The 26,323-nt window shown below is 38.7% G+C and overlaps 1 protein-coding gene across 4 annotated transcripts in view; it reads right to left on the reverse strand.

Annotated features, from left to right (window-relative positions):
* The window catches only part of CDK6 (cyclin dependent kinase 6), a 123,929-nt gene that overhangs the window by 89,265 nt on the left and 8,341 nt on the right, over positions 1–26,323 (reverse strand). For all 4 annotated transcript variants that reach the window (XM_062569123.1, XM_062569122.1, XM_062569124.1 and 1 more), the window contains exon 3: positions 3,328–3,463. In XM_062569123.1, coding sequence (XP_062425107.1) covers positions 3,328–3,463 — 136 coding nt within the window. The remainder of the gene's footprint in view (positions 1–3,327; positions 3,464–26,323) is intronic.

The raw sequence follows: 26,323 nt of genomic DNA on the forward strand, positions 1-26,323 counted from the left end.
TGACAGAGAGAGCAAACAAGAGAGAGCATGACTCTAATCCAGTAGTTACAAAGACAACATTAACCACAGTAAGGACTGGAACATAGGTCTTCTCTTTCCAAGGTAAGTGTCATGCCTATAAGGATTTCAAGGGATGTTCTCCATCCCTCTAGCCCAGCGAATAGTCCATTGTAGAAAAATGGAGGAGCTTTGGTGAAGAAGATCTGAAGTACCTCCTTCCAGAATAACTAGCTGGCCAGAGCTGTAGCCACAGAAATGGGCCATAGTGTTGCATTCACGAGCCTGGAGACAGGGAGGGGACTGGAATGTCTCACATCCTCTGTGAGTAGTCTAACCACCAGGCAACACCGCAGAGAAAATGCCTCTCTCCTGTCATCTTATGGGCACTGATGGGTATGTTCCAAAATTACCCTCTGGGGTGGATCAGGCCAAAGTGTACCTTGCTTATTCTCAAGGCTTTAGATACAAGAAAGGCCTTGCTGAGCAGCATTAAGACTAAAGCCTTAGCTGCCTGCAAGTAATTCGTGCAGTTTCCTTCTCTGAACTACTACAGTCTGACTGCTATCTACTAAATATGAAGAAAAATTCTTAAAATGGTGCTGTTGTCACTTATATTCCTTGACATCTAAAAACCCTGAACACGCCCCAACCCAGCAAAAGCAGAATCCCCAAATAAAATGGTATGTAATGATGGCAGTTAACTCACATAGAAAACACCTTTCGGGGCCGATATTTCTCTCATAGTAATTTTATGTCATTCAAGTCCCACTAACAACTGTTGAGTTTACACCATGGTGCCAAAAGAGGCATATTAGATCCTTCAGCTTCGAGCTCTCCAGAGCTTACTCAGCTCATTCGGTACCTCCGTATTGCTGACACGCACAGAACTTTAACAGATGGTCTTACAATACTGGCAGTTGTTTTGTACTGTGCAAGTGGTGAGGGGAAATGCTCTACACAAATTGTATGCAATACTGGAAAATAAATGAAGTACAAATCCCTATTAGCCTCAAAAGCCAAACTATAAAAAATCAGATTAGTCATTGACCGATGTATGTGCTCTGGGTTAAATGGTCAATTGCTGCAAAATGGCAATATTTCCCTGCAGCCAACAGAACTATACTTTGCTTCAGTGTCTACCAGGAATACCGGTAAAGACAGTATCATTAGAAAGGTATCAAAATGCATCAGGAGTAAGCCCTGAGAACCCTTCTCACGTGATCGACCCTAACTGACTGTCAGCAAAAAAGTACCCGCATAAACTGGGTGTTTTCAGGATAAGGCACATAAACAATCAAGCAACAAGGTACAACTTAAGTGAATTGAATCTCTCCTTTCTCCTCTGCTGAACAGAATTCACAGAATAGCACGTCAGCTACTGTGCAAATGTTGAAATCAACGGAGGCGACTGAGTAAACAGTAGTGTTACATTTTTCCTCACCCATTTAAAGAGCTGCACAGATCACAAGCTGAGTTTTACGCTCATTAATTTCCCTGGCTGCAGTGAAATGCAGTTGCACTGTCCCTAAAAGGACAGAATTGCCACTCCTTGTTTTTGTGTTACTAAATTTTGCTCTTTTATTGTGCTGAATTATCAGATATATCGACTGGGTTGAACTAGTAAACTGTGTATGCTGAATAGTGCTTTTTCAAAAATAAAGACAGCAGTTTTCTTCACAAGTACATAGTCTCCACAAAATGCATGTTTGCACATGTACAGTACAGTTCACTAGTGCAAATTTAGAACAGGATTTCAGAAAATCACCAGAAGAGTTTTAGTCCAATATTTACCTATTCTGTTGGTTTTAAACTAAATGTAACTAGGAAGATACTTCAGCGGCTTGGGCATGAGCTCCCATTCAGGCCAGTTTATTCAGGTCCACAGTATATTACCTGCTTGGTATGTTAATTTCATAAAGTTAGTTACATGGAAATACAGATCCCCCCAGAAGGAGGGAGAACCCTAAAAGCATTATCACAAAAGAGGCTTTCAGATGCAAGTGTGTTGCTCCAGTCTTCTACTGTGACTGAATAAAGGCTGTATCCATTTTTTTAAAATATTTTATTTTACGCACTAAAGTTGCTTACAAAAATACAGTGGCTGGAACAGACTGCTGTTATATATTTGTGTCTTTGATACAAGTGAAAAGATATTCATCACTATCTGAAGATGTTAACAAAAGCTGTTAAAATAGCTAAATTTCAGATAGGTTTCATGTTTTCTTTTCCTATCTTTTCCCCCTCAGGATTCCTGCCAGACTAAGATGACACAATCTCCAGAAGTACTTATACAAATGCGAGATAATCCTTCCCTGAGAGCATAAATGATTTCTCATGATGAAGAAAGAAAAACAAATGAAATGTTAAATAGATACAGCCAAAACATAGGAACATCAATACCTCTATTTCTGTTCCCAGGCTTGAACATTTTCTCAAACTTTTCAAGCTATGATCCCTGATGTAGCATTTCACTACGGAATTCCCAGTAGAGGAAAAATGGGATTTGGAAAACCTATTTTCGTACCAGCAATACAAGCATTTCCTATCTTGGGAAAAGGTCCTCCCTTGCAGATGCGGAGCATGAGATGACCTGTTATGGGAAAACTTCATGATCACCCTGCCAGGTACTGAGAGCTTTTCCAGCTTCCTCAGCAACCCACCCTGCTGCCCCAGGCACACGGCAGCTGCAGCCAGTGAAACATGACCCCTTCTCTGTGGGTACCGAGCTCAAGTCCCCTCCTCACGCGTCCCTGGTGAACATCTCCTGCTCTTGACAAGTACAGGCACCTTCCTGGTCAGAGGGACATGAAATGAAGGCAGTCTCTTGGGGACACCGTGAAAACATATATGGCCAAAGGAGAAGAGCAAACTTAATAAAGAACAAGAGACAAAGGCAAGGGAATGAGCACAGGATTTACAATTTTCCCCGTGGTCTATCTTGTCCATTCTAACAATATCCAGCACTCTTACAGACACCTTCTAGGGAAGGCTCAAGTAGCCCTGGACTAAACAGTAATGGAGTAATCTGCTTACAGCCACAAGTGAAGATCATTCTTAATGATCCACAATGCTAAATTTGTAGGACTGCAGTAAACCAGTCTCTCTAAAAGAGAAGAAAACAAGTACAAGATTTCCACGCAGAGAATCCATCATCTGAACACAGATCTTCACACTACGTTGCAAGCAGGGCACTACTCAATTTTAATATGACAGAATCCTGCAGAAGGAAAATGCAGTTCGCCTGAGCAAGGTCTCGTGATTGTTTTTCTTTGTCCTTCCTATCTAATATTTTCTGAAATCATATCCAAACCCTTTCCTCTTAAATACCTTTATAGTTTCAGTAGGTACTCCAGGCTCTGGAACTTTATCCAAATAAGTAGTCAAGTCTTGATCCACATGTTCAAACACTAATGTTAACTTGGTCTCTCTGTCTGTTCGTGACACGGTGCACACATCAAACAATCTGAGAGGAGGAAAAGGAAAGAGGAGGTAAGTAAACAGGCACCAGTACAGCCATACTTTCCAGCACATACATGTAGATTTAAATTTTTTACAGTGTATAGAGTGCCAAAAAAAGAGCTTTCCCAAGGTAGAGCAATCTTTGAGCTCTTGATTCATCAGATAAGTATTGACTACCTATGCTGTTACATTCCTCTTTCAAGTATTAAGAATTCATCAACTGATCAAAGAAAAAAAACTAATACCATGAAGGGAAAATATTTTTTGACATAGCAACTAGAGTTAATATAGCAAATAATTTGATATTTATCCCTATTCTCTGCTTCATCAACTGTACTCCTTTCCCCCCCTCAGCCCCAGAAAGACAAATACAAGTAACATTTTTGAGAAACAGAGATACAGAGTGTTCATATGCACCTTCAGTTTCTTTCCACACAGCTTCCCTGTTCACTATTACACCTCTTTAGAGTTAAATCCTCTTTGGTAGATGCTCAATTTTTGTGATGATCACTCTTGCAATTTTCTAGAAGTAAGTTATGCTATCAGAGTCAAGATACAGTTCAGAAAAGAACTTCAGGCACAAGGTGCCACTGCTAAGAGAGCTTTCTTTCCTCATCACTTTTTGTCATTCTTTCATCAGAATTTCTTCATCATTTCACCTTGTTGAAGAACACCAAATTCGAGCTTATTGGTCTCATTTGCAAAGCCCTTCAGAATGTCACATTCCTATTTGATTATTTTCTAATGTTTTCTCTTTTCAGTTAGGATTCCTCTTATCTTCTCCACTTCATCTCCCATACTGACTTTAATCACTTTTTTATCTTTTTCACAAACATCTGTTCTTCCTTCTGTGCTTCCCCCCCATTCACTCCTATCGTGAAACCAGGAACCATCACCATCGCAATCCTTCCTCAAGTCCCACTTCTGCAAAATCACAATAGGAGAACGTCTTATGGTGGAAGGAAGAGTTTTTCCCCTGCTCACATACTTCACTAACATATGTATTCACTTAGTTTTAGAATGGTACAGATCAGACTGCCTCCCTCTCTGAAGTGAGGCAGCAAATCAATTGCTATTTTTATTAGGTGACAGTGGAGTTAACAAAAATGTAAATATAGTTATTGAGAAAAAGGACTACATAGTTAAACTGAAGAACATATCATCAACAACACTTCAAAAGCAGCACTGAAGGTAGTGCTTATTTTGTTCAACATCATAGCAGCTATGTTGTTTTATTACCTGTGGTTATTATCCCCATACTCAGAATAACTGCTTATTCACTTTGTGGACAGTACAAGATTTCTGATAACCTTATCAAGTAATATCTTTGTTCTTAGTCCTAGGACTAAACACTTCATATGCAGGATGTGTAGCCAACAGCTCAGGCACAAAGCCTTGGGGGTCATTAATTTTCAAATAGGTCATCTGAAAAACAGACTAGGAAAATACTTTGCATTGAGTATTTACTTCTTATCTTAAATCTCAAAATGTTTCACAAGAGAAGGGAAGGCAGCAATTGCCATAACTGTATATGGAGACTGCAATCAAAGTTTAAGAGAGTATTATGTTTCACTTGATATGTTATAGATTTAATATTTCAGGGCTCTGGTCCCACTTTCAGGAGCATTTCCTATATCATATGTGAACAGACGATTGCTTGTTAGAGACCATGTTTTAAAAATTAATGCATGCACATTCCTTTTTGCTTAAAGAAGTTTTTCAGTGTGAATTTAATCACAACGTGAAAAATGATGACAGTATTATAAATAAGGGGTTTTTTTTGAAAATACTTCTTTAATGGACTAGTCTAATTGGTGTTCCATGGGGAAGTGTGGGATAAAACTCTTTGTAACGAAACTGAAGAAAATTATCTGTTTTCTAGACATATTTGAAGACATTGACAATACTGCTCAGATTTTACAGTTGTAACAATCTAGCTTCACTACACGTCTCAAAATCCCCACTGTTGTTCCAAGTGCACTACAGAAATACCAGTATGTGTTTTCTACGATGCTGCCAACCAACAGCAGAAGGAAAGAGGGAGCAGCAGGCGCTCACACACAGATACGGTCACATCCTCAGTAAATCCTCCGTAAACCAAAGCAAGTCAGTTAAAGCAAATGGAAAATTTATACCAGTTAAGAATATCATCCTGCTTTAAAAATCACCAGGGAAAAAAATCTCTTTCGTATTGATGGGATATAAATTGGGCTCCCCAAAATTTACAGTTAACAGTTCTTAATTCTGACTATTTAAATTTTACAGAAATAGTTTGTTAGTGGGTTCATCTTTCCGGGAAGTTGAAAGAGATGGTGACGCTTCTTTTTTAAACCTATTCACATTAAAAAAAGCCCAAACTTAAATCAGAGTGGTTAGCTCACAATCTGTATTTCAAGGTTCTTTGCTAAATTTTCTTCAAAATTTTCCAAAACAAAGCATACAGGCTGTGCAGGAAAAAATATTTGAGAACTGGAACTAGAAAATATGGAGAGCGTGTGTCACTCTATCTCTTCTAAAAAGACTTTATATACGAACAAATATTAATTGAATGATTATGGGAACAAAGTGACTTTAACAGCAAATGCCCCAGCACATTTCTATTATTGGGGCATTATACAGAAGACAGTTGCCTTATACATAGTAAAGTCAATTTTGCAGAAAGTCACACACCACCCTGAAAAGTGAAATTTGCTGGTATTTGGCTGGAGGTTAATAATCTGCAATATATTTATATAAATCAATGTGGAATGTAGCCGGACTGCCTATAACCCCAACACATGCAAATAGAGAGGAGCCAGACAGGTCTGAACATCTGAACATAAACACTGGAAAATATTTCCAAGTGTATGATTCCTTTGTGTTGACCTACATTTACCTAAAAATGTTCTAAAACACCTTTTTTTTGCCAGGTATTTAACACACCGGTAAACTTACCTTTCAAACTATAGCAGAATTATTATTCTATAGAAAGGGGGGAAAAAGATTTCACTGTGTAGAAGGTAGGAGCAACACATAACTTCCAACTCACTTTACAGGAAAGCAAATGGTGATTCTCTGTTTGACTCTCGTGTGTAGGGCTCACTTTGATTCTGGCATTTTCTGGCGCTGCAAAATCCGGAACGCAAAGGACGGCAGCTCTAGTCACCTACAACCACACCACAGAGTGCTAACGACACATCTTTCACTTTTACACACCTTTTATGCGAAACGAGAAGCGCTTTACTGTCAGCAATAAAAACTCCTGAGCCCGCACCAGGCTAGGTGGAAGCATGTAGTGTTTACTCACAGAAAATACAGCTGCTGCCTTAAAAAGATAATTATTTAAAGCACTGCTTATGTAAGTCCTCGATACTACAACAAGTAACATCTGGCATTGCCTGTGCTAGTCAGCCCGGACACAGAGTGTGATACCAATTCCTTACTTGATAGCTTCCACAGGGATCAGCCTCGTTTTTACAAACCACCTTCTTCTGTAGCCACCGTGAGAAAATCACCCGTATACGCGTTTCCACAGAGCTGCCTGCCTTAGTACGGACCAGCCCCGCTGCCCGCGCTGCGCTTCTCTTGCGCCGTTTCTTCGTTTATTTTTCGCACGCGACTGTTCGACCCTGCTCCTCTGGAGCGGGCAACAGCGTGCGGCCTCGTACTTAAAGAGTTACTCCGTGGATGCTGTCCCAAGCGAAGTAAGTCTGCCTCAATTAATACAGGATTTCCATACCGAGCGCTTTGTAAACACGAGCCCTGCCTTTCTATTGTGCTTACCAAAGAAACGTTTGAATTATTTGATTACAGTTAGATCCGCTATGGGAAGTCCTGCAAGTATTTAACAAGATGTTTGGCTGAAAATCATACACGGCCTGATGTGTCAATCTGAATTTAAGCATCGTTGAACATATATTTACCGAAGACCTGTGTTTTAATGCAGACATTTTTTCAAGCTAATTGTGCTAAAGTAAAAAAGCTTACCAGCTACAAATCTGTGTTTCTGTTTTCTTTTGCACTTCTAGCACCTAGTGGATCTTGTTGTAACCTAACAGAGCCATCTGCTTTTTTAAAAAAATACCTTGTCTTTTGAATGCAGAAAACTAGATGATGCATCTTGAAGTCTTTGTAGCTTCCTGTATGTAATCTGACAAACGCAATCTCAGTTCATCTCTATTCTACAATGCTTTTAAAAGAAATGAGCCAGTTTGCAAGTTCCTTTGAAAACTACTGAGTCTTCTCTGACTGGTGCTAATTTAGTAGCTGCTTCTAGACAGCCCTTATTTGTTACTGGACTTGCTTCTGAGATGCTCTGCAGACTGCTCTAAAGTTTCCCATTTCCAAGTGGAATAAATATTTTCTCCTGAGCAATCTTTCTGGTGATGGGGAGCAAAACCACCAGTTCAAGTCACCTGCAAGACTCTGAAAAAAAAATCTGATACTAAGACTTGAAAAACTGTCAGCTCCCTTGGCTACTGTCATACAGATGAGGAAGTACAAATGGAAAATTAGCCAGACTACAGTCAAAGGGAAGACCAAAGAATTAGACAGTTGCTGCCAAAGCATCCAAAGGCTTATTGTTATTTTTATTGCAGCAGGACTAATCCAACACGAACAAAGATCCTGTTACTGTGCTGGTCACTCATAACTATGAACAAAAAGACAGTCCTTGCCCTCAGAAAGTTTTTAAATAACACGGATTTAGTTTAGTTTTCTGAGGAACAGTCTCTGCCTAACCGTTTTCTGGTTTATACATGACAAAGAAAGAGAACTGGAGCCACTGATTTATGAGAAGGAGAAAGGTTTAAGCAAACCACATTGTGGCATTTAGTAGCATAGGAATAAACTACAGTTGTAGTCTAGTTTTGTCTAGACAAAATCTCAGAGGAAGAGTTTGGTGGACTCAACCTAACTCTTAAAGATATTTATCCAGATGACAAAAAAACATGACAGAATTTACGTATGATTGATAGTGTTTACACAAACACCACCAGACTGAAATACCAAGAGTACTGCAGGTCATGGTTGAGGTTTATTGACAAATATGTGTGGGAGAGGCTTCTCTTTGACTTCTGCTTTGACTACATTTGGCTCAAGTTAGTCTGGTGAGTCCATAATTTTCATGGACACAAAAAATTTCAGTCTCCTATACCTAAAACCATTGCAGAATGGTTTAGGTATAGAGTCAGGCATCCTTTGATGCCAAATTTTAGCAGTAGCCTTAGATTCTTCTGTTCTTTGGAAGCCACTCAGTTTCTAAGACCTGGCTCCTAACCAGCCACTTCATCAATCCCAATTTTTTAAACTACGTACTCCTTGAAAAAAGCCCGTTTTCTTTGTACTTGTTACTTTAGCTACCTTTTCCTTTCTTGTTTTTGAGGAAGGTAAAGACTTTGCTAACAGCAATCAGTCTTCACTCGGACCCACGTATACTGAGAATATTGTAACAAACGGGCAGTACTGCAGATGAACATAACAGTTGGGCAAGTGAACCAGGACACGTGCATTGCAAGAACCATGCCCCATGTAGCAAAACAAGAAATAGAGCTTCATACTCTAAAATGTACAATAACGTCTTTCCCTTTCTTCAGGACACGATTCTCTGTCTCATCCTCATCAGCAATCACCTACTTCTTCACACCTTTGTAAGCTAGTATCTCAGAATTCAGAGTTTTCTTGCTCTAAGTAGCTTTAGTGACATACTTATACATGATAGAAAGCACATGCAGATGCACTGGCCTCTAAATTCAAAGTATTCCGTATTTTTTGAAGTGTGCTATTTCTGCGACAAAATTTCTAAAATCACATAGTCATGCAAGACCTAAGTTCCATTTTCAAAATGTACGGGGTCTTCAGGTGCTTCTCAATTAGCTTGTCATGCTAATGGCAGCTGCACTGACGTGCGTCGACACCTACACTATGCCTCCACAGCAGACTGCAGCATAACACAGAGACACTTGGACAACAGCCAGCTGACCCACCTCTGTACTGAAAGCATTTGGTGCGACAGCACTGCATGGCCTGTAGCACAGTAAACCAACCCACAGTGAGGTCCATCTTGCTGGAGTCAGATTCCAGAAATACATTCTGATTAAGTAAAATAAGCTTCAGTGCGTATACACTGCTGCTGGTAACCTTCAGCCTCCAATCAGTGGCACTTAGAATCCTTATTGTCTACATTTCTGCTTAGTTTTGGGAGTTTCAGCACATCTTCCCTGCTCTGCTACCCTCTTGTCTTCAGAAAAAAAAATCTGTAACTCTTTCAGTCATATAGCAGAAAAGGATAGAGGGATGTAAAATCAGATATAATAAAAGAATTTATCTCAGATAGGCAGATGTCATGCAGACAGATGTTTTCAACACTGCCATCACTTAGCCATCACCTGTCACATACAGAGCAGAGACAGCTACCATGTAGGAGTCACTGCCCGATGAAAGCAAGGCAGCAGAACATCTTATTCCAGCAACACAGGTCCAGAAACCTATCCCAGCAGGGTCTAGCCAACATGCTTTTTACAGCCCAGTCAGCAGTGAGGTTTAAGAGAAGGAAGGAAGATAGCAGGATGACAAGGTAATCATTCATCTGCAAGCTGAGCTTCGTGCTGTAATTTTTTCCAGTATCTCCTCTTTCAGCCTTGAAAAAATTATTTAAAATGCTTAGTTTCATAAAAGATGTTCTTGTTCTTTAAGAGTGTGTGAGAAAGAGAGACAGAGAAAGGGACAGAGAGAAATAGATGCTCTTGAAAGTCAAGTAAATAGCGTTGGCAAAGGTCCGACGGTGTGGGCTGCCTGGGCAAGCTTTCAACACGCAGCTCTGCCTTCAGCCCTGACCTGCAACAGCCCCACTCTCCTGCGCCAGGCCTCACGCGAGCCCAGGCCAGCCTGGGTGCCAGACTGAATGGTTTTGTGATGCAGACAAACATCTGCTCAGATGAAACCACCAAAACTAATTTTCATTTTCAACAGAAGCCAAGGTCTGTGCCCAGAAGACGAAAAGGCCAAATGTACTCCCTGTGCCACCCAAGTCACTAAAGGATTCAGCTGTTGAAGAGTTTTACTTCAACAAAAATTACGTTTGACAAGATGTTCTCTACACCTCTCTTTGTTTATAACATAATGCTGCCTTTTCTAGCTCTAACACTGCCACTTCTTGTTCACCTTCTTTGGGAAGGGAGTTCATTTTCAATAGCCACGGAACAGAAATGAAGCTGGTAAGGCTCAGTAATTCAAACAATATTCTCACTGGCAGAACTTCAGCTTCAGGACTCAACCTATAACCCACCCATTTTCCAAAACACACACTTCTCACTGCTAGTCCATTAATATCTTCACCTCACTGGAACTGATTTTAAAACCTGACTTGGCTGTACACTGACTAATATCTAAAGAAAATATCAGTCTGTTGATGACAGTATTTACTCTTTGCACTGTCCTACCAAACAGACTGTTAGACTCCCCGTGCACAACAGGCCAAGTCACTCACAAATCAGAAAAACAGCAGGACCTGTTGCAGAGCAAGTCACTGGCAGATTCTTTAAGATCAGCAATAGCTGTCTGACCTGTTTTTACTGCTCTCATGCAGTCCTCAGCCATGCAAATGTGCACAGCTTTTTAGAGTTATGTATATTGCTGTTACACAGTACCAAGAGCTTGCATAAGCTTCTAGTTTAGAGTACAAATTAAAGATGCTCTGATTCATTGGTACTGTATGTATATCTTTTATTAAATGTTTTAAATTTTTGTTAGAATACCCCTCAGGGAAAATTGCATTCCTTTTTACATGGTTTCCATCCTTTAAATTGCTCAACACACAAATAATACTTATGTCTGAATACTGATTTTGTTTAATTCAAATGAAAGGACCACAGAAGTTATCCTTGACTCCCAGTCGTACTAACGCAAGAAGGGACACAGTGAAATTCAGTCTTTATTCATGTGTAGTCCACAATCAGATTGATTGTTACAAATTCCACACTTCAGTTTGCATTTTGAATTCAGGATTGTGCCGTATCTAAAACGATCATCTGCTTCCTGGGCTTTAATAAAACCAATGACTGATCTTCAGAAAATTTCATAACTTTGTAACTTATTATTTATTCTTGTCCTTATTAGCTTAATAATCTAATCTCTTTTCCATTTAGACATTGTCTACACTTGAGACAACTAACTTTACAATGAGTTTAACATCAAAAATAACTATGGAAAGAATATCACTCAAACCCGATATAAAAACTAGGCACAGCATCAAACCAAATGTTCTGTCTCATGCTATCTTTAAAATCCTTGCAATATCACAGCACTTTCAGGGGCGTTTTTTTCAAGATTTTAAAAGTTTTAAGCAATTCCAATGCAAATTTTCTTCTAAACTCTTTCTTTTCAGAGATGGATGGGGAAACCTAAAAAATATGGGGAAAGTAGCATAGAGGACTACAGAAGAGGTCTACTTTTTGTAATACTCCTCAGCAGTTCAGGGACAGCTACTCCCAAATGACCTCCGGGCATGAATGGTTGTTCGACATAACTCTACGCAGGGACAGCTGCTGAACTCAAAATTCGTCCTCTATTCGGAGCCGAACTAACTCACCAGCGTACACTAAACTCTTGGTAATACAAGTAACCGGAACCTGACTGTGGCAGTTGAGATGAGACCAAAGCTGGGGCAGTGATGCTCAGGGGAGAAAGGGCAGCAGTGCAAAATGTCTTGCTGTGGTTCTACTGGCAATAACAATTTAGATTAAACCCCTCAGGAAAAGCATTGCTATAGTAATTTGTGAGACAATGACACATCAAAACCTTCTTACAAAACACATTTCTGTAATGCTTTACAGGAAGAGATGGAACAGCATGGTCTGTATTTCTCGAAAGAGGATAAAGAGTTGTCTTTTAGAAAGGAAAATAAGTTCTGCTGACCTGTGAGCTCAACTGCAAAAGTGAGAGAATAGCATAACAGAAGAAAAAAAAAGCCTAAAGAAAATAAAAGCTTGAATTGGCTAAAGTTTACAATACTGGTACGTAAAAAGTAAATACATAGGATAAATATTAGCAAAGACAGCTGTTAAATTGAAAAGCAAATTCATTCTTTTTAGTCCTTTGATTGCAATGTTCCAAGGTATTAAAGAAATCTACAGAGCTTTTAATGTAACATGCTGCATATCTATTAATCAAAAAGTAGTTAGTACATGCAGGAGTAAAATAGTAAAATTTTGCATAGTTCCCTGTCATATCCCTTTTTTATACTTTGGGGCTTATTATTACATATTTTTTTCTCAAATATGATGTTCTTGGCTTTCTAGACAACACTATAGCAAAAAAAAAAATCCTTCATAAGAGAATGAAATAAGCACCATTTGAGGAAATCAGGTGCAAACCTCTTAAAAGTCTTTTGGTTTATTACTATGACAGCACTGTCACTTGACACGATACAAATTTTGAGCATTTTTTTGTGAAATGTTTTTAGACCTGTCAGTAAAAGGGCTATTTTGGATCTAGGGTAATAGCAGAGAAAAAGGAAGAGTATCTACATAGATCTTGACCCATTGGACCCAAACTACCAAGGAACTTAGCTGTGCATAGCTTTCAGCATACAAATAACGTACCTGACTTCTGAGTACATACAATTCATCCTAAAGCTGAGTCTCCCTTGTATGCCTTGTGCCTTTCAGAACTGACAGCAGAGGAGGAAGAGAGAGAAGAGAATTCACTGCTTCCAGTGAATTCCACATAGTGTGGAAGAAATGTCATTTCTCTCTTATAATTAGCCAGCTGTTCGCTGGACAGCAACATAAAGCCCCCTGTGCCACTTAAACCCATATATACGTGGTCTGTACTTGGGGAAACTATTGTATTTGTCATGCAAGAAATTATAATCCTTTTATGGAAAAGACTAAGTGCTAATGCTACACGGACCTATAGTAATGAGACCACTGAGGGAGATCCAAAATGTGTGCTGACTAACCTCAGCATCTGAGCTGTAGCGCTGGGGCAGGGAATTTGCAGGGAATTTGCCTATCAAGTTCACTCACTATTTCCCCAATCCAGAACCCTACAACTTGAGGTGCTGCATGTGAGCTCCTATTCTATGCTTCAATGGCCCTATTTGTATACAATGTCTCCTCTTTCTAACCTTTTTATTAGCTTTATGACTCACGTGAATATGGCCATACTTCCTGGGAAAGGATGTTCATGATTTATTGCAAAGAGTTCATGACAATATTTCTTTTCCTTAAACTCTCAAAAGAATAAAACAGTGAACTATCGCGTTCTCAGTCTTTGCCTGGTGGACTAGGAAGACAGCAACAGATATGAACAGTTCTTGTTATCTTATAAATGGAAACATATTTATTTAAACTGCACAAAAACAACTTTAAAAATGCCTAAATCTTTTGAAATGATCTGTTTATGGGCATGCTAGAACTAATGGTGCCACACTGCTCAAACTTCCCTGAAAATGGACCAGACATACCTACCCACTTCTGAAGCATGCATGGTGGTTAGGCGGCAGATGCAAGTTGTGCTGCACAGCAATAGACAAAGTGGAAACTAACAACGTGCCTTAGATTTTATCTATTAAATTCCACGCATGCTTGTCCTGTATGAGGTTAAAAAGACACAAAAATAGAGATGCAGTTCACAACAGGTTTTGGCTACACTTGATATGAAAAGTGACTTCGATCAGGCTTTGATGCCAGATTTACTCCCAAGAAGGCAAGGTCTACTCCAAACCGATGACCCTCTGCTCTCTTCAGCACAAACTCAGCTGGGCACCACGACCAGAGCTGCCCTTCCAGTGGCACTGCACTGCGTCCAACATCTCCAGGGAATCATTTCCCCATCTGCCCATAAGTGACACTACGTGATTATTTCCAAAAATCCAACGACAATTGTAATTGCTCACAAGAGAAGGACAGACAAACAGGATCTGGATTTGGAAAGTAGCCAGATTTATGCACCTAAACATTGTGTTCCTCTTTGTGTATTCTTAAAGGAAACTGGAGCAGTATAGTGTTAGATATTCTTACGTCAGTACCATAATTGGGGGAGGGGGAAAAAAAGAACACAACAGTGAGTCGGTATTTATTCTAAAACCAAAGCATCACAACTAAGGCAATATAAAGTTAAGGTTATACTTAAAAGAAATTCCAGTATGTGCAGAGGGCAGAGTTAAGAATTGCAGAACCCTGACAACTCCACTGAATGTGACTTCCTTTGGCTATCCATCATCAGATAGCTCAAGTGCTATCCATTAAAAATTAACAGCCTAGTGAAGTCCACGGAGTGCTGGGCGCTCTCCTTAGCTTCCACAAAAGAAAGGTACGTCCTGTAATTTAGCTGTTCAGAAGTTTGGTGGTTAGCCCAAGTGATCGTGCAGACCTCCCCTATACTCAAGGGAAAAAAGAAGGTAGGTTGAGTAACTCTGTGGAGGTACTTTCTCTTCCTGTTGGCAAAAGGACGCCTAGATGACTGACTGAGACCAGACACTTGATTTTAGCTGAGCTTAGGAGAGAGGACTCTATCCTAGGGAGGCTATAATTAAGTAATTTTAGTTGGTGGGATTCCAGGCTATGTTCAATTGATTTTTGAAGAGACGTAATATTAATTTCTTCTCACAAGTAACTTAAAAGGAAATGAGAGGTGTCAAAAAAAGACACTGAAAAAAGCTCTGACCTATTCATTCTACCCCACAGGCCCTGATCAGTCCTAAAAATCTCAGCACACAAGAGACTGAACCTAAACCCAATGAAGTTAGTACATATATTTAACTGGCTTTGGCTCAGGTCTAGAACTTTCTTTAATGTGAAAGTTTCACCTGTGACAAACTCGCAGGATTCAGTTTAATATTCATGTTTTACAGAAAAGAAATAAATGAGACTAATAAATCTTCAATACAAATTTACAGTATTTTTCTGGCTTAATAAATTCAGCCAGAAGGCAATTACTCTTAAACACTCAATATATAAAGAGGGATCCTCATTTCTATTACCACGCAAATTACATTTGGTCAGAAGTTAAGACACTGCATTTTAGAAGTTCTTAAAAATGGAGCTTCCTGGCTGGATTTCTCCACAGGAAGGCTTGCATTCGGCTCTGCGCGGTCACAGCTATGCTTTCCTGGCTGTGTGTGCTCTTTGATCGTCCCATCATTTCAGTCTTGTTTTAAAATAATTCCCAGAACAGGTGAAAAATTCTAGAAGTATGTATTGTCAGGTAGAATACTCCAGTTCTTCAGGTAGTTGTCTAATAAATATTTCCTCTTTTTCCATCCAGTTTACATGATAATATGAGCCAGTCATTTAAAGAAGTGCATGCGGAGTTAAGTATTGTACAGGCTGTACAGCTTTTAAAGTATTTCCTTTACTCTCTTGCACATTTATGTAAAAGAAAACAAATTAAAGATTATTTGCAGAGTTTGGCAATGAAAATGAGGTGTTAGTAGTATTTTGAGCTGGCAATAATTTTTATTTGACTGTTTTATTACTTCAGGGTAAAGGCGGCTATTTCTTTTGGGGTGTCTTTTAGCATCATGAGATTAGGATTTATATTTTAATACAAGGATAGTTTTGGAATAAATTCATTATTTTGTAAATGATGGCACATGTCAGATGTAAACAAATGACAAAAACTGTATTTTAGTTGATTTGCAACAACACATCTTTCACATTTCTGAAGTAATTGAACAAACTATAAGAAACCTTGCAAAAAAAAAGTCTGGTTCCTGGAGCGCTAAAACAATTTCACATTTAGGGAAATGAAAACAAGGTGTATTTGTGCAATCTTTGCAAGCAAAGCGTGCTCTGCCTCATCCACGCAGCCGGTGTCAGCTGAGCCGGAGGCACGAGGAGCTGAGGCCGGGCAGCGCCACGGCTGAGGCTCCGCAGTGCTAACGCAGCTACGCAGCTTCCAGCTGGCTCACGGCACCAGCGGGCATCTGCTGGGGAGCGAGGCCGCGCTGGCTCATGTCCCCGGGCAGGCGCTGCATGGGCTTGCAGAGTAGAGGACACAGATCACTTAAGGTCACAGAGCAAGTCAGTGGCAAAACTGTAGACACTGTCTCAGTTTGCTAGAAATTATCATCACTTGAGGTCTGTCCTGTTCTTGCTCCATTCCCTGAGCCATCTGCTCTTTTCTAGTTTGAAAAAATCCTGGGCTAGATGGATTTTGTTCTAACCCTGTGTGGCCTTTTTGTTCTTGTTTATATAATTAGTTTTATTCCAACAATAAGTCAAGAGACAATAAGGAGACACTGAGAGACAAGGAGGGCTGAAGGAAGAACTTCTACTCCCCCTTATTTTCTGTAGCCCATCCCAAAAGCCTGGAAGCATCCTATTTACCTCCTTGCTCTGCAACGTAGAACAGAAACTTAGGCCCTGCCACCGCTATGGTCTCCAGCTGGGGCCATGCAAGGCTCCGCAGAATCAGCACTCTACAGAAACCTCTTTTGGCCTTTGTCTGCTTGTCTATTCCAGTGACACACTATGTTTTTTCAATTTCCATCTCTTTTTTATCTAACGTAAAAAATTACCCAAACTTCATTTTAGGACTTCTTGCTTTACCTCTCTTTAATCATGTGCTTCCATCCAGAGCTCTCAGCTCTCCTTGAAAACCTCCATTCTTCCATTTATGTAAGCAGCTAAAGAAAAGCCTAATTTCTGCCATATTTCTAACCACATTGGACATCATTATTTATATCCAGATTTTATCATAAAATTGTAACAGGTAATTTTATATAAAGAATTTATCTGCTGCTGAAAACTCCTGTATTTTTGTGCCAGGTTTTTCTCTACTTTTCTTTTTCTTTTACTTCATTTTCACATCTCTCTCGTCTTCTCCTCTGTCCCTCTAGCCTTCTTCCAATCTGTTTTCCCCTCACTATTTATAAACATTTAAAGGTTTCTATTGGTTTAACTCCTCAGCCTCAAGTATTAAAGTTATCAATTTATCAATGAAGCTACTTGACTTCCTCAATCATTCCTGCCACTCTGGTATAGAAAGATCATTTCTTCTCCACAGAGAGCAGAGAATTCATTCTCTGTCACCACAGGCTTCTAATATAAAGCTGCCATTGGATTGACCATTAGTGCTATATATTGATACTTTTTTCTATCTATGAACATTTTCTACCAGAACTGGTCTACAAAGGTGAATACGGTTTCACCCATATGGCCAATGTACAATGGAATAACAGGAGTTAGAAAATGAAATAAAATTCTAAGATCAAGGAGTCAAGAGTAGTTAAATCAAATGGATACAGAGACTACATTAAGGAAACATATAATCTTAGATAGTAAAGATATGGCTGCATTAATTGTACAGGGAAAAAGGATGTCATAAAACTGTCAAGACAGATTAAGTGATTTAGGGACCAATGTCCCAAATTAAAAAACAACGTAGGTATTTAGGGCCTTCAGTATAACTGTGAATCACCAGACTTGCAGTAGTCGATAACGCCTAAATGGCAAGAACAGAGGATCGGAAGAACATACTGAAACCAGCTGCCTGCAGAAGCAAGCAACTGCCCAACAGACATTTCTAACGATCCATGGAGCATCTTCTCTCCCAGACGCCACAGGGCTCGCAGGGATTGCGTCCCACCATCGCGCACCAAATGCAGAAGCTCAAACGAAAGCTACGGCCTCAGCGCTTTTACCTAAAGCCATGTTTTAGTTTAAGAGTCTCACCACCACCCCAGGTTTCCCTCCCGTAGTAAGATAATCATGAAATGAAACTCCTAAGTTATTCCAGGAAGTCGACCCCTACCATTTTACACAGGATATTAAATAGACCCCAGCTGTCTCCACTTAGAAGTGACTTGGTTAGTATTTTTTATAAAGGTCCATTCAGCAACTTTGTGAGCTATCACAGAATTGAAGTGACTTTCCATCAATAAATGTAACAATTTCAGGTGTTTTTCCTAAGCTGCTTTTCATGCGTACATTTCTTGGTTTTATAACATCATAACCGGCATCTATATGTTGAGTCTATTTACAAGATTTGAAAAATTTAATAAAAAGGGTCAATATTAATTGGAGACATCATGATTCCATCACCAAAATATTTCACAAAGCCTTTAAAAATTACATTTCTACTGTACACAGGCAGAAAGAAAACAGTAATCTGTTTCAAAAATTAGCTCTGCTACTAAATTTGACAACCCCTGTTGGGCTGGGCCATTATATATTTACTCTTTCGGATATTGCCTGGGCTCTTTGCCACTCACATCAGGCTTTATAATTTTTATTTACTTCTTCCAGAATACATTTAATAAGATTTACTATTTTATTATACTTAGGAACGAGATGGCATTTTAGTTCCAAGCTCCAATTTTCAATGTCATGTAACTTTTAAAAACAATTAGCTTTGGGTATGATTTTTTCTGGCTTGCCCTCGCTCCCTTTCAATTTTGTCTTTTAAATTTCACTAAAAAAATTCATTCAGACACTTTTAAAGCCCAGATTTTAAACTATCTGCAGTTCTACATGTATAATAATCCTTACCCATGTTACAATAATAATAATTCTGAACTTCCTGGAATAAATGTAGTAAAATTTTGAGATTTTCGTAGCTTTTGTTTTCCACATACATATCCACAGGCAATTATACATACCCAAACAATTTAATAAAACAACTTATTTACTTTGCTAGAGTTATATTCTGTTAACAGTTCCATGATAAAAAAACTGTTTTCAGGCTTTGTTGTTCAAGCTATGAAAGAAGTAGTTCCAACAGGCATGTGACATAAAACATTGTAACCTGGAAAGCTAAGTAGAAAAAACTGTTAGCAGAATAGATTGATTTTAATTTTGCAGGCTATCACCTAGTAACAACGTGAGCTGCCATGTCTTGAGATGATAAAAAATAAAACGAAATTGCAAAACGTTATTCCAAAATAACATTTATATTACCTCTACCAATCACCAAAGACTTCAGCTTTTTGGTAATTCAGAGTAGAATATAAGTTAGATACCAGATTTTTTCCAATTACTTGCAATTGTATTATCAAGCAATTTGCTCTAAAGGTATTTGAGGCACTTATGAAGGAAAACTATGTGTAGCATCACAATATGGTTAATAATGAGAAAATCAGTCCACTTAGTGGCAAATGCTGTACTAGACCAGTACAGCAGGGTGAAGAAAAATGAGAAAACTAGGAAAGAGACTCAACATTTGAGAAGCCTTTGACAGATGCTGTAAACCACTTGCAGTGGCTGTCTCTGATGCACATCTTCAACTATTCTTCCACTTGGAAAAGATTAACAAGTTTCGACCGAAATGACTTCTGTGTGCTGGAGTTCAAGACTGGGTACGAGGTAACCAGGATGTGACTACCCATTCCAGCTACATCCTGTTCCCTTTAGTACTTCAGTGCCAAGCGCAAACTAGAAGCAGACTGAGTGTCTGAAGTCAGTACATTTCACAGAAACCCACAATCTGCTATTAAGACGAGTACATTTTTGCTACTTTATAAAAAAAAGTGTGTCTTCTACAAACCCTTATCAACAATCCCTATACTATAGAAAAATAAGGTTCCTTGTAATACTCACTTGCTAATTGATTATCTCCTCTGACTTCTGATAGTCCAAGCGCCCCCTGATTTAAATACCAGCTTCTTGTTCTCCTACCCCCAAATAATTTCCTATCTGCTTTTGTAACTTTTCTTATTTACTGTTTCCATTATCCACCTTTAAACTTTTGAACCAAACCAACGGGCATTAATCTCATCTAACATTAGTTGGGAGTCCAATCTGTACTGGTCATCCAGACAAGGCATTTCCAGGGGGAATCAACTCTATCCCAGCGCAGGTATTGAGGGTGGCCAGGATGAATCATGAGCAGAAAGCACATTCTCTCTCTCCATTTGCCATGGAAAAATCTAAATCATCACTGGGTATACGCTTAATATTTTGATGGCTAAAGTTAGAGGACTGCTCACAATTCTTATCTTGTGTTCCTGTTTCAGTTTTTTTATGTGTGGGTAGGTGTATCTTCTTTGCCTCCAGGGGGACGGAGAAAGTTTGGTGCCTCCCTTTGAACTTTCCTCTGGGGTACCAAAAGAGGCACAAATATGTTTAAGGCACCCTGTATCTGGCACCCAGAAAGAAGCTTCAGATCCAAAACAGTAGCTAGGATTTCCAATGACTGGACAGAGTATCACACCAAGGAAGGATATATGTCTGCTACAAATCTCTATTTAAGCAGCTACCATGCTAAATCTAAGCATTTTAATATCCTCCCTCTTGATTTTTTAACTACCTCTTTCTTAATCTCTCTTTTCTAAAGCCTATTGTTATTACCAAGTTTTGGAACCATCCCTTCTCCAAAGATATCAAATATAATTATCTTGTGGCCAGTATTACATTGTGGCTTGACTGTAAAAATTTCTTAAATCAACTACTGCAAGTTAGTTCAGACTATGCATAGAATGATCTCTCTTCCTTGTACTTTAAGAATAGCTCCTTCACTGAAGGGGTCTGTAAGTTGTTCTTTAAACTGTGTCCTGTTTGTCCACTTTGTTAATAGTGTTTGAAAATGTCCTTTCCTACGGTTTTAGTAAATTTAGTTGACTTTCCAACTTCTTCCAGAATTAAAGCTCAATATCCTTCCACTGATCCAGAGGATGGTAGAACAACCCTACATGTTTATTTGCTTTTTATAACTTACTCTTTGTTTCTGCAGAACGGTCTTGACTGCTCTGCCTCAGCTCACTGAAACCTAAGCAATCTTTGAAATGCATTTGCTTACAGATATCACAATATCCCATTAATCTGAAGCATTCCAATATATTTAAAACATCTTCTGGAAACACTCCCCCATCAGTGTTATTCACCTATCTGGCTTTCATCTATAGCCACAAATACCTTTCATTTTCAGTCAAATGGGTTACCTAACTCTTTTTTTGCAATTATTCTGGTTTTGGACTGCTGTGGTCTCCTATAGTCTCTCTTTCAATTCTGCTTGTATTTCGCAACTGGAAAGAGATTTGCTTTTGTTTAACTGTCATCCCTAACAGATATTTTAATCAGACCTAATAAAATAAAAAGTAATTAAAAAAATAGCTTTCTTGAGACAACATGAACAATAAGCAGCACAATAGCAGTTAATGCCAGGTAACTCTCTGTCTCTCTCTTTTTCTAATGAAGTTACAAACATAAAGGCAATGTGCTGAATGGGATTCAGTGGAATAAAAAGATACAGATGTTCCGTCCTGCAGAAGTACTAACTTGTCTGGGCCATTTTGAAAATAGCAAATGTTAGAAGTTTAATGGAACACTTAATTCAAACCTGCCTGGATATAGATATCACTGCTTTGATCAAAACTGGTTGCTCAGCCTTTAAAAAAAAGCAGAGATGAACATCACGACAACAAATTGAGAGGTCTAAGAGAAAACCACAATGACTGGTGGCAGGCCTATCTCCATTAACAATCTAGAAGGTTATCTAAGGATAAACAATACGCTAATTAAAAGTGCAAATGCTGTTCAATCTCAGTGTCATAAAGGTCATAAATATAAACAAAATATGAGGTTAGAAAAATTATCAGATGAGATCCACCTTGTAACCTACCTCCTAGTTGAGAAAAATAATGCAGGTCATTGACTTTCTCTGTCAGTAAGAAAGCTGGAAATCAACAGTAAAGGTTCTTCTGCTGTGCTAATGAGTAAAAAGTTAGACATACCTTTTTCTAATGAAGTACAGCAATCAAAAAGTCCCTAATTGTAGGTATTTCTTCTTTAAGTAGTGAGATGTATATATCACTTAAATGACTGTATCTGTGATGTAGGATGGAGTTCTGGGTGAAGTACAGCACTGTATAAATTACAATTTGTAGGTGACTACTTGGGGACACGCATCAAATATTTGAGAGTGTAATACTAAGGTAGAGAAGAGTTATTTGTGGTGCTAAAAGGGAAGATAGGGGAGCGGAAAAATTGATCAGGAGAAACTTTAAGTTGCTTATCAGCAAATAAAATATATATATAAATTCAGTAGCTGTGGATCTAAAATCTGCATGAAAAATTCTCAAATGTGTGTACTTGAGAGAAGAGTTCTGCACAGACTGCCTGCTCTATTAAGCATTTTTCATCTTAACATCAGGAATTTGTGATCTGAACAACCAGCGTGATATAAATCACTTTAACTGTATGCATGTTAACTTCATCAGTAGAATCTCAAGCGTTAAGTTTACAACTGTATTCTTGAATTAGCTGGAAGATGTGAATACAGTTCCCTCATTAGTAATGTATGTTAAGTTGCTCACATAGATGAATGATTTATGGTTTTTATTGTTTTCCAGAACATAACACAAGAATAGCCTAAAGATTTTCCTTCAATTGTAATCTTCTGACTAAAATATTCTAAATACAATAATCTACTAATGCAAAGTCAGAGAGCTTAAAGGTCGTAATACACTTTTCTGGAGAATGCCATGCAGGCCTAATCGATTGAAGGGTTGGCATTTGCCAATTCATTAAACTTTATTGTAAGACACATCGATATTCTAGATAGTCACAAGGGCTTTTCTATGAAAATGATTTGGTTGCCAGTGAGAACAAAAAGAATAGATAATACTGTAAATCTTAAGATTCTTAATCTTTAATAAGTAATATATAATACTTTGGTAATATATTTGTATTTCTATGATGGAGAAAGGGGTAAGAAAAGAAAGCTAGAGGAATGGCAGAATAGGGGGGAATTGTACTAGGAGTTTCTAAAAATGACAGAATTTTAATATTGATACACCTTTCCTACGAGAAATTCACCACATTTATAAGTTGCAATTTATCACATCTTTACTCAAAATGCTCTTGCTAGGGGGTTTTAAGTTTGCTGTAAACAGAAGACTCTCATATCCTATATCTAACTCTGCATGTGCTTTTTAAACACATTTTAAAATATATTTTAAAACGTATGATGATGCATTTCAATCCTGCTAAGTTTTTCCAGCTTCTTGGAGAAACATTCACAGTGACTGATCATGATTCCTTGCCATAATAGGTGAAAGTCAAATGCGGTAGCAAAGGATTTCACCGCCCTCCCTATTTGTGGGGAAGGGGCAGAGTGCGCGAAGTCCTCTAAGCTTGTTTTGTGTCAGAGTTAGATGTGTATCCAAACTAGCACTCCCCCGCCTCTCTAAGTACAGTCAGTACATTCCCAACTCCCATTGCCAAGTCAAAATGAAAACGGTCTTAGTTCAGAAATGATTGAGGTGGTTTGCTCTAATCAAATTAAACCAGCCAAATGTTCCTTTCAAAGGTAACTGTCTACTCTGCAGCTGTATGCAAAATACCACATCAAATGTGAAAAAAATAGTGATAGAATTCTCTCCTTACAGTACGGTGCCGGCTCCCTGGACGAAGGGGAACAAAAGCATCAGCGCAGCGAGCAACTGCGCTCACTGAGAGCTCCGAGGAACACGCTCGCTTACGAACAGCAAACAAAGTACCGGCACTTCCAGCTCATAATTAACTGAGCTCGGGGAGAAAGGAAGTCTCTGACGGGTATTAAACAGCAACAGACACCTTGAGGCATTTATCGTAGTGACCGTACTTCAAACAGACACTACAAGGCTAGCCAAAACTTCTTATAAGAGAGAAGAAAAACTCGCATAGACTTTTCCATTCTATTTCTCACTTCCTTTCTGTATCTCTATCAAAACATGTAACATTCTGCACTGACTAATGTTGCAAAAGTCCAAACTCAGTAAGTTTCATTTAAGCTTAGTATGATTCATCTGCATTAGAACGGGGTTTTTAATCATTAAGTATGGGAAATTCCTACAAAGATGAATTCATAATTGAATTACGTTTTATTTTCTTTTACTAAGAAAAGACAAATTACCTGTTTATGATAAACCAGAGTGATCTCTAGTCAGTGTTAGCATGAATGCTTTTAAAACAACAGGGAACTTAGTACAAAGTTTGTAAACTGATTTCAAGATATGCCAAGGGAAATCTATCCCAAAGCAACTCCACTAGTATCAGCAAACTGACACATACCAGTACAGCCTTCATTTCAGTAATTGAAATCAGCACCTGGTCCTAAAATTATTTGGGATGCTTCTTAGGGATAGACCCCTCTTCCTCTAAAATACTGAAAAGACATCTGAGGCTTCATATGGAATAGTTTCTTATTACTTATGTAATACAGTATGCATTTTGCCTACAGAAAACACAACTGGGCTTTATAAAAACTTAAGGCACGGTTTTAAATGCTTATTTAGAAGAATATTTCTCTGTGCACCTTTTTTTAAGGATGAGAAAAGTGTTCTAAGGAACATACAGGTAAATAAGTAAATAGGCCAATTAATAGAATAATTTGAATGCACTGTCGTGATGTATTTTGGAACATCATGGAAGTCAACAGTCGCATTTCCACTATTTGATGGCCTTACTATCAAAAACCTCTCAAACTGGCATTGGAAAAGTCTAAATCAGTTCATCTATTAAAAAGAAAAATTTTTTTTTAGTTTAAAGTATACCTTGTAAGTAATCATGCCCTTCTAATTTAAAGTATTTTTGAGAATAAAAGAAAGATATTAATGTGAAGAATTGATATGAGGAAAAATTTCCTTTCTTATGAACAAAAGAAAGGGCTTAGTTATATGTATATGCATATAAGAGCACAGTTATCTTATGGCAATTTGCGAGATTATTAAGAATCCTCTTCTTTGGCAAAACTGGAAACCAATCAGATTTCACACAGAGCGTGAAGAGTAAAAACCAAATGCTCTACATACAGCCACAATTTTCTGATATGAATAGCAACTTGTATTTGATTTAGGGTTATGAAACTCTGTATTTTATGGAACTTTAATATTAAAACTTCAGGACAGAATTAAATCAAGTAAGAATTACTAAGTTAGTCAAAGATAGACATGTATAACAACCATTCTCAATGCCAAATTTGTGTTACTGTACACAGTCTTTCTGCTCTATCAAGATAATTATACTATTTATTCCACATGATTTGTTTGAACTTTTAAGAGATTTCTCTAGAACTAATGCTCCAGTTGATGCAATACAAGAATTGGTATCTGTGATTCATATCCTTATGTGTATTGTCCCAATCACTGTGTTGTCCCTGAGCCCTATTCAGAACTTCAAAGTGCAGCGCATACTCAACACTGTATCTACTCCTGTTTGATAAGGCACTAACTTATGTGACAAACTTCAAACAATTACTTGAATCCCACTGAGGGTACCTGAGTGACTCATTTAGGACACAGCTAAGTGGCAGCCTACAGCCTACTTTCTTTCAAGCCCCTGGGAAGGATCGTTCATTCTTTCCTTCTCTCTGCTCTACTCCACACCTCCGTAGGCATCGAGGTTCCACGAAGCAACCCGGGAAGTCCCCGTTAACTCACCCCTACCCCTGCTTGCTGGGATGGAGCATCTGCCGTCCTGCTCTTTCCACGGCTCAGCTTTCAATCCTGTGCCCCAAGCCACTAACCCGTGGACGCCTACCTGCTCTCAGGACTTCGTCAGGCAGTAGCAGACTGTCATCAGCGCTGACTGTGGCCAAACGGGCTGGCTTTTATTCCGGCCGGCACGCAGGGAGACTGCGTCTCGCCAAGAACAGCACAGAGCCATCCGCGGAATTGCAGGAGGAAGGGAGCGCTGCACGTGATCTAAAACGGCTAACATTGACTCACACCAAGACTGCAAACCTGTTTTTTATAGAAAGCTTAGATTCAGCATGAGCATAATGCTTTTTGAAGAAAGCTTGTATTCACTCCAGAAAATGAATTTCCTAGGGCTTAAAACACTACTCTATAGTCAACCTTTCCTTTCCAACATACTCTTATCTTGTCCTGTTTCTGGTGGATCATGTATTCAAACTAAATCACCACATCCATTACTAATAAAGCATCAATATGAACAGTAAGGAC

This window comes from Rhea pennata, chromosome 2, assembly GCF_028389875.1.
Source record: "Rhea pennata isolate bPtePen1 chromosome 2, bPtePen1.pri, whole genome shotgun sequence".
Taxonomy (NCBI): Eukaryota; Metazoa; Chordata; class Aves; order Rheiformes; family Rheidae; genus Rhea; species Rhea pennata.